A 12,422-nucleotide genomic window follows, 5' to 3' on the forward strand; every position below is an offset into this window, starting at 1 on the left:
CCATAATAGGAATTCCCATACTATTTTCCTCTGGTAGAAGCAGTAGTTGTATTGTTTCAATCCCAATCACAGCCCTGCAGCAGAAAACACATATCAAAAGCAAGAATATGCTGATCCTTGAAATGAAGGGCTATGTTATAAATAACTAGTACCTTGACAAAACATTGAATTATTAGATGATATTCAAACACTTACTTTGGATTTTACTAATTTGAAATTTAGTTTTATCCTTCTGCTAAGAAAAAAAAATTACTAGTCTGTGTAACAAGACTTTTTTTTAAAGGCTTCATATGTGAAACAGAATTGGCTTCCCAGAAGAGACTCAAAAAATATGATTTGTTTCTTAGAATTGCTAGCAACAAATTGCCCTCATAAATCTTAAACACAGATACAAAATCTATTCAAATATATTCACTAATAATAACATATTCAAGTACTAAATATAAAATATTCAATCTATATAATTTTTGAATATGTAAAACATATTCATTTGAGAAATATATAAATTTAAGGAATCTCTATAATATCTCCCAAAGATAAACTCTGATAATTACTTTCTATATATGTACTTTTTAAAAGATTAGGATAATATAATAATATATATTATTTAGTAACTTGCTTCTCCCCATCTCTGCCCACCTAATATGGACCTTACCCATGTCCCTAGACATTCCTCTAAAACACTTTGAATGACTATGTAAAATTCCACTCAAAAGTAATATCGTATTTAGCCAATTTCCTAAGATTGAAAATTTGAGTTCATCTATTTTTAAATTCTTATATTTTTCTAAGAATATTATATATTCTTATATAATAATTTTCCAAGAATAAAAATAAATTTCTCACCAGTTAGCTTTAGTGAAATGGTTTGTCTTCAAATAAATAAAATTAGGCCTAAAAAATTATGAAGCCATAATTCTCAGGTGCAATGACCTGAAAAGAACAAATGTCAGAATTAAATTTCCTGTATAAAGTATGCTACCAACCACATTTCTTGTTAGTCTGAAAGAATCATCAGTTATCATCATCTTTGTCATAGTAATTACTTTTATTGTCCTAATATGCCTTATGTTAGAAGATATAAACTATCTTATACACTCTGGTGGAAGAAGGTTAGCTGTAGTTCTAAACATAAAATTTGTTACTTCTCCTCTTGTCAAAATTATCTATGAACAAATCAAGCTCATCAAAAAATATTAAAGGGACATTATTTTTAGTATGTGTGTTCAACAGCACATAACAGACACGGTAATATAATTTGCCATTTGGGGGCAGCAAATACAAAAGAAAATAAATTTCCTGAGCACTTCTATTTACTGTATTACCAATACAAATGTAAAGTCTTCCCTGAGTCATGTATTTTAAACAAGGGTTTCAAATGAAAGAGGAGGCTTTATAGGTTTTGATAATTATATTTTAATATCTTGTTACACTAAAGGTCAAGCTCAAAACAATATCATGAATAAACTTCTGACTGAAATAGTCTTCTATTACTATAGCATTTGCCAAAACAATTTAATTGCCCCAAACTATGTGACTCTTATTGCTTATCAAGCAACATGTAATTGCAATGACTTTAACTTTATTAACTAAAATTTATATCTCTTATGTAAAAATTACATTTTCTTACTTCAACCAAATCCAGCTAACCTAGCCTCATTCCTCCACAAATACTTAACAACTGTCTGTTAATACTACTATGTGCTAAGTGTAAGGAATACAGCACTGAACATGAAAAATAGTTTCTGGCTTCATGGAACTTACACAAAATCTCTCATTTATTTCATTTTCCCAGATTTGTAATACAGGGCAGTAAAGACCAACTTGAGAGCCTATGGATCAAAAATATTATACCTCCTCTCCATTTATAATTTACAGTGAAAAAAACACTACACAAAAAAACTTAAGAGTAAGGAAGTTTTATTTTTCTATTATGATTGCTTTAATATCTATTCTATTTAAATATCAAGTTATTTCAAAGGACAAATGTTTGGTGTCCTTTATTTACTACCCTGTTTATTCAACCCACTAGATACTAAGTGACTGAAATATTTAATTTACATCAAAAAGTGAAAAATGTATGTATTTATAGAGCATCTTTTCATATACTAGTATCACATAACAAAGTATAGAAAACTTCTTAATAATATATAGAAGTTACTGCCGAAGTCTCTTACAGGCCAAGACACTGTGAAGCACGATCACATGTGGATTCAAACTGAGACTAAATTTGTACATATATCAGCAAATTAATCAGAGTTAAACATATCTGAATATTATAAAGGTCCAGTCCTCCACAGAGAACATCTCCTTCAAGGGTAGGGGTTGTGTCTCATTCACCTCATCAGTATACCCAGCTCTTTGATTTTGCTTAACATATAACAGCAATGCACAATTTCTCATACTAATGACTGTATCTTGTCAGAAGTAATGGGTTTTTCCTTGTTTTTTTTTTTTTTGGTCCCAACTAGGTACAAGATTTTATAGGTTATAAACTAACAATGGCAATTTCATATGATCCAACCTAGTATCATTTGTTCACAACTTAAGTTCCCAGAGGGTAGGTACCATTTCTCATTCTCCTAAGTGCTCGCTGTCTAGTAAGGGAGAAAGTTAAACTGGAGACCAATCTAAATAAGATAAAATAAATAAGATTCCTTTGCTAACTGATCACTATACTGAGATTTACATATTTAGAAAGATATAAAAGTACCAGGGGCTGGGCGCCGTGCCTCACGCCTGTAATCCTAGCACTCTAGGAGGCCGAGGTGGGTAGACTGTTTGAGCTCAGGAATTCAAACCAGCCTGTGCAAGAGAGAGACTGCATCTCTACTAAAAATAGAAAGAAATTAACTGGACAACTAAAAATATAGAAAAAATTAGCCGGGCATGGTGGCACATGCCTGTACTCCCAGCTACTTGGGAGGCTGAGACAGGAGGATCACTTGAGCCCAGGAGTTTGAGGATACTGTGAGCTAGGCTGACGCCAAGGTACTCTAGCCCAGGTAACAGAGTTGAGACTCTGTCTCAAAAAAAAATAAAAAAAAATAAAAAAATGAAAGTACCAGGAAAACCACTGACTGATTTCTTCCTAATATGGGAAACAAGGCAGGGATGTCTGCTCTTACCATTCCTATTTAGTATCATATTGAAAGATCTAGCACTGTAATAGGGCTACAAGAATAAATAAAAGATATGCAAATTTGGAAAGGAGGAAAATAAAACCGCCTATATTAACAGATTGTCTCTGTAGAAAATTCCGTAGAATCTACAAAAAATTCCTAGAACTAATAAGTTTAACAAAGTCATAGATTCCAATTATTTCTACATACTACCAATGAACAACTAGAAATCAAAATTAAAACAGCACCATTTATAATAGTTTGGACCAGTTATAATTTGCTTTTCCAAGCAAAAAACTTGGAAATACTAAGGAATAAATTTAACAAACCAAGTACAGAATCTGTATACTAAAAACTACAAAATATCGGCAAGAGAAATCAAAGACAATTTAAACGACATGAGATACAACAGTCCCCCTTATCCGCAGAGGGTATGTTATGTTCCAAGACCCCGGGTGGATGCCTGAAACCTCAGAACCCTACATATACTATGTTTTTTCCTATACAGATTGAGCATCCCTGATCTGAAAATTCAAAGTCTGAAATGCTCCAAGATCTTCATTTTTTTTTTTTAAGAGATAGCGTCTTAGTCTGTCACTCAGGCTGGAGTACAGTGGCAGCATCACAGCTCATTTGTAACCTGGAACTCCTGGGCTCAAATGATCCTCCAGCTTCAGCCTGCCAAACAGCTAGGACTACAGGCACACACCACGAGTGATCCTCCAACCTTGGCCTCCCAAAGTGTTGGGATTATAGGCATGAGCCACTGCACCTGGACCAAGCTCTGAAACTTTTTGGGCACTGACAGGACATCACAAGTGAAGAATTTCACACTTAGGTACTTAACACAAACTTTGTTTCATGCACAAATTAAAAATATTGTATAAAATTACATTTGGGTAAGGTGTACAAGGTGGATATGAAACATAAATTAATTTTGTGTTTGGACTTGGGTCCCATTCCCAAGATATCCCATTATATATATGCAAATATTCTAAAATTAGGGGTAAAAAAAACCCAAATCTGAAACACTTCCATTCCCAAGCATTTCAGACAAAGGATACTCAATCTGTACATACATACCTGTACATAGATGATAAAGTTTAATTTATAAATTAGGCACAGTAAGAGATTAACAAGTAATAATAAAATAGAGTAAGTACAACAATATGCTGTAATAAAAGCGATGTGAATATAGTCTCTCTCTCAAAATATCTGAATATTTTCATGCCATGGTTGACCACAGGTAACTGAAATTGCAGAAAGCAAAACCTTAGATAAGGGGAAACTACCACACTCCCAGATGGGAAGACTTAAAAAAAAAAAAAAAAATTAAGACAGAGTCTTACTCTGCTGCCTGGGCTAGAGTGCCATGGAGTCAGCCTAGCTCACAGTAACCTCAAACTCCTGGGCTCAAGCAATCCTTTTGCCTCAGTCTCCCAAGTAGCTAGGACTACAGGTATGCGCCACCATGCCCAGCTAATTTTTCCTATAGATTTTTAGTTGTCTGGCTAATTTCTTCCTATTTTTAGTAGAGACGGAGTCTCACTCTTGCTGAGGCTGGTTTCGAACTCCTGACCTTAAGTGATCCTCCCGCCTTGGCTTCCCAGAATGCTAGGATTACAGGCATGAGCCACTGCACCTGGTCAGAATTAATATTCTTAAAATGTCAATTTTTTCTCATTGAATCTATTGGTGAAATGCAATCCCAATCAAAATCCCAGAGTACTTTTTGTTATAAAAATAAACTGATTCAAACATTTATATGGAAAGGCAAAGAAATTAGAAGAGCCAAAACAATTTTGAAAAAGAATAAAGTTGGAGGATTCATACTACTAGAAAGCTACAGTAGTGATTCTGGACTAAGGACAGACATACAGATCCAACAGAATGAAATAGAAAGTCCAGAAACAGATCTACATATATTTGGTCAACTGACTTTTGACAAACGTACAAAGGCAATTGAACAGAGAAAGAATAATCTTTCCAACAAATGGTCCTGGAACAAATGGATAATCCATTTGGAAAATTGGAGTTACAGAAATATTTGCTTATATAGTTGTAAAATCTCTAGGTATAAACAAAATAATTTTGATTGGCTATAGTAAATAGCCAGATAACTTGGGGATGATGTGGATAAAGGTAGAAGAGAATTTTTACTTTGTAACTTTTTTATTCATTTTAAATCATGAACCATATGATTTCCTATTAAAATTAAATTTTAAAAGTTACACAGATGAATTAGATGCATACTAATGTACTAAGAATCACTTAGAACAATGCTTGCTCAATAAATAGCTGAAATGTATAAAGACAGATTCATTTTACTCTGCCAGTCTATTTTCCTCCAACACAAAGGTTGCTGGACCAATTAAAAATTTCTAAGAGTTCTGGAACCTAGGAATCAATCATTTTAAACAAGTGATTCCAATTCAGAGCCAAGGTTTAGAATCACAGATAGGGCATGGTTGCTATGTGTAAAGTACTATGCTAGCCAAGCTGAGCTGACAAAATAAAAAATCCCCTGCTCTCAAAGGCATCAAGAGATTAAGATATAGTGATTTGTACATGGAATATTAATTTGGCTACATAGAACTACAGAGGAAATAATTTAAGAACAATCATCATTTATGATAACCATCAATGAAAACATTAGGTAAATATTGATGGAAACATGATGGATCAAATTGACATTTGCACAGATCAGTATTATCATTAAGAATGGAATTTGTTATGTGCTCACCTGCTGTGGAGCTATATATGTATGTGTTCATGTTTACATACATGGGTGCAGTATATGCATATATACCAACTTACAAATACATTACATACAATAAAGTGATAGGTGGCTATATGTATGTTAATATCTGCTTTATTATACCTATGACATTCTGGCTTTTAAAACACCCAGATGAATCTAATCAAATCTCTAAAGCTACCAATTTACAGAGAAAAATAGGGGAAGAAGAATATGTTACATGATACCACAAAGATACGATCAGCCAAGCCAGAATGTGAGAAATTCTACAGAACAAATGATACAAGTACTTCAACAAATACATGGATTTTTTAAAATGGAGGGGGAACCTGTTATAGAAAGACTTAATCACATGCAATGTTCAAACTATTTACATCTATTCTAACAAACTAACCTTCAAAAGACATCTGACATAAAGAAAATGAAATGAAAACTAAATTTGCCTTAAATACTCCAAAAACATTGGGGAATGATAAAATGTTAATTGTGGAAGCTGGGTAATCAATTCATAGAAGTTCATTAATGTCTCTTCTGTATGAAAGTTTAAGAATTAAATTATATTAAAAATTAAAATCAATTTATAGTGATGTTTCACAAAGAGAAAGTAATGCAAATTCAGATTCAACATCTCCCTATTTTCTATTCATAGGTAACACTATTTCAGAAAGAGGAGTTACAAGAGAAAAAAACATTAAAGTGGTTAGAGGTCCAAACTCAGTCACTAAACTTTATAGCAACACATACATTAGTCAATTTAAGGAATCTGGGAGATCTGAAAAATCCAAATCAGAGTTCCTCAATGTTGGCACTTCCAACATTTTAGGGCATACAATTCTTTGTTGTGGAGTCCAGTCCTATCTATTAGAGGATGTCTAGCAGCAACCCTGGTCTCTACCCACTAGATGCCAAGTAGCGTAACCTGTTTCTAAATTGTGATGAACTAGCAATGTCTCCATATATTACCAAATTGGCCCCTAGGGAGCAATACTGCCCTGGGTTGAGAAACACTGATTTAAATTAATGATTTCTTAGAATGGTGAGTTTACTATAAAAAGTAAAAGAATGCTGGGCACAGAGTCTTATACCCATAATCCCAGTGCTTTGGGAAGCCGAGGAACGAGGACTGCTTGAGGCCAGGAGTTCAAGGTTACAAGTGAGTTATGCTTGTGCCACCACACTTCAGCCTTGACAACAGAGACCTGTTTTAGAGATCCTGTCTCTAAAAAAATAATAATAAAAATAAAAAGCAAAAGGAATCTAGTGGTTTGGTCCTCAGAATCTGGCAAAAACAACTTGAATAAAGCAGCATTAGACTAGATAGTAACAGACGAGACATTTTCTCCATCTTAACACCAATACTTAAATATATGAACAAAGATTTACCTTTAAAAAATATAAATATGTACACTTCCTTATTTTTAAACACAATATTTAAAAAAATTACGCTTTTAAGATGATTCAAGATAATGAACATTATATCCATTTGTAGTCAGCTCATTCAAAAAAGTGAGAATGACATCTCAAAATATGGCAGAATAGGCAACTTCAGAGCACTCTCTCTAAAAAAAGGCAATGAGTAAGTTGGCAAAAATAGTGAGAATCAACATATTCTTAAGTCTAGAATCTAATCAAAATCTTACAACAAGCAAGAATTGGATTTCCAACTACAATATTAAAAATGTCTAGTTGCCAAAACAAACAAACAAACAAACAAACCTTAAGGCATGCAAACACAACAAAAGTATATCCCATCCATACCAAAAAAAATTAATAGAAATTGTCCTACAGGAAAGCCAGATATTGGATTTACTAGACAAAGACTTTAAATCAACTATCTTAAATATGCTCAAAGAACTAAAGGGAACCAGAACAATGTCTCACCAAATAGATTATCAATTAAAAATGGAAATTATAAGAAGGAACCAAATAGAAATTCCGGTGCTGAAAAGTAACTGAAATGAAAAACAGCTAGTTCTTTAAGAAGATTGACAAAACTGACAAATGTTTAGCTAGACCAACCAATAAAAAAGAGAAAAGATTCAAATTATTAAAATTAGAGGCCAGGTGCGGTGGCTCACGCCTGTAATCCTAGCTCTCTGGGAGGCCGAGGCGGGCGGATTGCTCGAGGTCAGGAGTTCGAAATCAGCCTGAGCAAGAGCGAGACCCTGTCTCTATCATAAATAGAAAGAAATTAATTGGCCAACTAAGATATATAGAAAAAATTAGCCGGGCATGGTGGCGCATGCCTGTAGTCCCAGCTACTTGGGAGGCTGAGGCAGAAGGATTGCTTGAGCCCAGGAGTTTGAGGTTGCTGTGAGCTAGGCTGATGCCATGGCACTCACTCTAGCCTAGGCAACAAAGTGAGACTCTGTCTCAAAAAAAAAAAAAAAATTAGAAAGAAAAGCAGACACATTACTACTGACATTATAGAGGAAAAAAGGTTACTACTTTATTAAGATTATAATTGTATGCCAACAAATTAGATAATTTATACAAAATGAAAAAAAGTCTTAGAAACATACAATCAAAACTGACACAAGAAGGAACAGAAAACCCAAACAGACCTACAACAAATAGAGACACTGAATCAATAATCAAAAACCTCTCAACAAAGAAAAGTGCAGGAGCTGCTTACTTCACTGAAATTTAAAGAATTAACATCAGTTCTTCTCAAAATAGAAGAGGAGACAATTTGTGAATACTACCTCTAACAAACAGTGCTGGGACAACTGAATATCCACATTTCTTGAGGCCAGCAGTACCTTGATACCAAAGCTAGAAAAAGACTTCACAAGAAAAACAACCTATAGACCAATATCCCTTGTGATTACAGGTATAAAAATTCTCCAACAAAATACCAGCAAACCAATAGCACTATACTAAACAGATTATACACCATTATCAAATGAGACTTATCTCAGAAATGTGAGGGTGGTTCAACATTTTTACAAAAATTAATATACCACATTAATAGAATGAAAGGAATAAACGCATGATCTTGATGCAGAAAAAAAGCATTTGACAAAATCCAGTATGCTTGCATGATAAAAACACTCAAACTAGGAGAAAGGAACTCCTTTACCATGATAAAGAACATTTATAAAATACCCATAGCTAACATCACAGTTAATGGTGGAAAACTCAATGTTTTCTTCCTAAGATCAGGACCAAGACAAGGATGCCACTTTTGCCACTTCTATTCAACATTGTGCTACAAGTTCTAGGCAGATCAACTAGGTAAGAAAAATAAAAGCCATTCAAATTGGGAAGGAAGTAGTAAAACTAAAAAAAAAAAAAATTCTATTTGCAGCTATATAAAAATACTAAATAATTTTTAAAAACTATCAGAGATGATGAATTCAGCAAAGTTGCAGAATATAAGATCAATTTACAAAATCAGCTGTCTTTCTATACACTAGCAACGTACAATCCAAATGCATCAGAAATAACACTTAAGGAAAAAATAGCTCTGATAGTTTACTAAGAAACCCCAGGCCTAGAAAGGGACACAAAGAAGATATTTATAAATAATGAAACACATAATATAGTCATAGAGAAAGGGCATCTAACTCAGTAAAGGGGACTGAGTGTATTTGTGTACGTGCACATATACACATACATGTTATCAGTTACCACTTCTGCCAGAATGACTTAATAGCCTTAAAGAACAAGGACTGGCTAAGCTCACTGGTAAAAAGACACTGTTAATAAAGAGAGCAGGATGCAGCACAATAGAAAGTGACGCACTACTGGCAGAAATATAAATTGATATAGCCTATGTGGAAGGCAACTGGCAAACACCAGCAAAATTATCAATGCATATCCCACTGAAAAAGCTCTCCAAGATATATCAATGGGGGATAATGGGAGTATACAATAATCAAATATGCCAGCTTGTTTGTTAAAAGGATGGGGGTGGGGTGGGAATAAGAATAGATTTGCATATGCCTGCCTTGTCTATTATAAAATATGTAAAACTGTCTATTCTAAAATATGTATCACCAATATCCCCTTCTATAGGCTCTGTATCACAGGGTAGAAACCTCGAGCTACATTTCCCAGAATCTCTTTTTCTTGACTGATTCAAGGATAGTGTCTGCCACTGAAAGACACTCATGCAAGATTAAATGAAGAGAAAGAGAAGCCATTGTTGCCTGGTGGCAAATATGAGTAAATGCACAGACAGGCAATAAGTATGAGGTCTGAAGTGGCTGTTGCATTAGAATTATCTGGTTTTTCCAGACTCAATACTGTACAATAGGCTGGGCACGGTGGCTCACACCTGTAATCCTAGCACTCTGGGAGGCCCAGGCAGGCGGATCGCTCAAGGTCAGGAGTTGGAAACCAGCCTGAGCAAAAGCAAGACCCCATGTCTCTACTAAAAATAGAAACAAATTAATTGGCCAACTAAAAATATATAGAAAAAATGAGCCGGGCATGGCGGCGCATGCCTGTAATCCCAACTACTTGGGAGGACGAGGCAGAAAGATAGCTTGAGCCCAGGAGTTTGAGGTTGCTGTGAGCTAGGCTGACACCACGACACTCTAGCCAGGGCAACAGAGTGAGACTCTGTCTCAAAAAAAAAAAAAAAAATACTGTACAACGTCAAGTTTCCAAATTAAATCCATAATCTTAATGTAATACCATTTAAGCTCAACAGCTTTCATGGCACTTTGAAATAAAAAAATATATACATATAGACAATCAAAGGACCAATTTTGGGGGGAAAAAGTTGAGCTTTGCATCACATACAAAAATAAAATTTAGGTCACTGAAAAAACTAAGTGGAAAAAGAAATTTCAAATCTTTAGAAGAAATAGATTTTTAGGACCTTAATGAGTTTCTTATACAAGAAAGGGGAAAAAAAAACACCACAAAATATTGACAAGTATGATTACAATTTAAAAGTTCTGGATGAGAGACCCCTAACAAAGTGAAAAGACTAGCCACATATTGAGAAGTATAACAAAACCAAAAGAACATTCATAGCCTGTATACAGGTGAACATAGATAATATAGATACATATTTATCACTGCAATGTAAGGGAAAAATAGACAATTCACCAAAAAAAAAAAAACAATTGGTCAAAAATATATGAAAATATGATCTCACTAGAAATCTGGGAAATGCAAATTAAAATACCATTCATTCACATAAGATTGCAAAAATTAATATCAAACTAAAACAATTATCAGCAAGTTTGAGAGTTTTATATAACTGCTGAGGCAATATTATCAGTAAAACCACTTTGAAGAAAATAATTACATAGTAAAGATGAACATGTCCATATTCTATGCCAAGCTATTCTACTGCCACATATCAATCTCAGAGAAACTGTATATAAGATATACACTGTACCAGAATTTCTGTAACTGCAGCATGTTGAAGAAATAAACTGGTTTATCTGTATAAGATATATAGCAATTATAACAAATATATTAACATAGATAAATATTAAAAGTAGTGTTAGCCTAGGTAAGAGGATCGCCTGAGGCTGGGAGATGGAGATCAGTCAGAGCAATATAGTGAGACCCCCATCATCTCTACAAAAAAAAGGAAAAAAAAATGGCTGGGTGTTGTGGCATATCTCTGTAGGCCCAGCTACTTAAGAGGTTGAGTGAGGCAAGAGGATTGCTCGAGCCCTGGAGTTTAAGGTTGCAGTGAGCTATGATGACACCACTGTACTCTAGCCTGGACAACAGAGACCTTGTTGCAAAAAAAAAAAAAAAACAATTTAAAAGCAATATTATAAAAGACACATAAAGTCTATCATGTAAAATTTTAGAAAACTTCAAAAATGATAGTACATATTGTTTATTATACTGTTTATGGATATGCAAATACAGTATAATGAAAAAATCTGAACGATATAAGCCAACTTTCAAGATGATTACCTAGAGAAAGACGGGGCTAGAGCTCTAGCTATATATATAAATATTTTATTCTTTATAAGACATAAAGCAAATATGGCTAAATGTTGACATATGTTTATTCTGGGTGATAGACACTTAGGTTTCTAATGAATTATATTTTATTTTATCCTGTGTGTCTGAACATTTCAATTTAGTTAAAAATGTATTTTTCAAAAAGGATCATTCTAAGTGGCTTGAGTCTAGAAGATGAACTGAAATGGGGGCAAGACTAGTAAAGGGTAGACAGGGCGGAGAACACTGCATTAATCTAAGTAAGAAATGACAGTAGCATGAACTAAAATCATGAAAATCGGAAGGAGAAAGATCAATATTACATATACATACATATGAATTAGGACTAGAGAATTCTTGATGTAGTTATGCAAAAATGGTATGCCTATGGATCATTTTCCTATATTAGACATTTCTCAAAAGAAGGCATACAAATGGCCAGAAGGTATATGGGGGAAAAAATGCTCAAAATCCCTCATCATCAGGGAAAGACAAATTAAAACCATAAGATAACAGTTCACACCTGTTAGAATGGCTATATTATCATAAAGATGAAAGAGTAAGTGTTGGCCAGTATGTGGAGTTGGTAGGAATGTACATTAGTACAACCATATTGG

At 34.0% G+C, this 12,422-nt stretch overlaps 1 protein-coding gene across 2 annotated transcripts in view; it reads right to left on the minus strand.

The window, feature by feature from the left end:
* Positions 1–12,422, minus strand: part of ANKRD28 (ankyrin repeat domain 28) — a 180,690-nt gene that overhangs the window by 135,971 nt on the left and 32,297 nt on the right. The window contains exons 1-2 of one of the 2 annotated variants that reach the window (XM_020288917.2): positions 847–8,006; positions 2–74 (exon numbers count right to left, since the gene is read on the minus strand). The exons of the other annotated variant lie outside the window; for it this stretch is intronic. Coding sequence (XP_020144506.1) covers positions 2–19 — 18 coding nt within the window. The 5' untranslated portion in view covers positions 20–74; positions 847–8,006. Of the gene's footprint in view, position 1; positions 75–846; positions 8,007–12,422 lie in introns of those variants that run through there. 2 annotated transcript variants of the gene reach the window in all.

The sequence above is a fragment of the Microcebus murinus genome, chromosome 1, assembly GCF_040939455.1.
Source record: "Microcebus murinus isolate Inina chromosome 1, M.murinus_Inina_mat1.0, whole genome shotgun sequence".
Taxonomy (NCBI): domain Eukaryota; kingdom Metazoa; phylum Chordata; class Mammalia; order Primates; family Cheirogaleidae; genus Microcebus; species Microcebus murinus.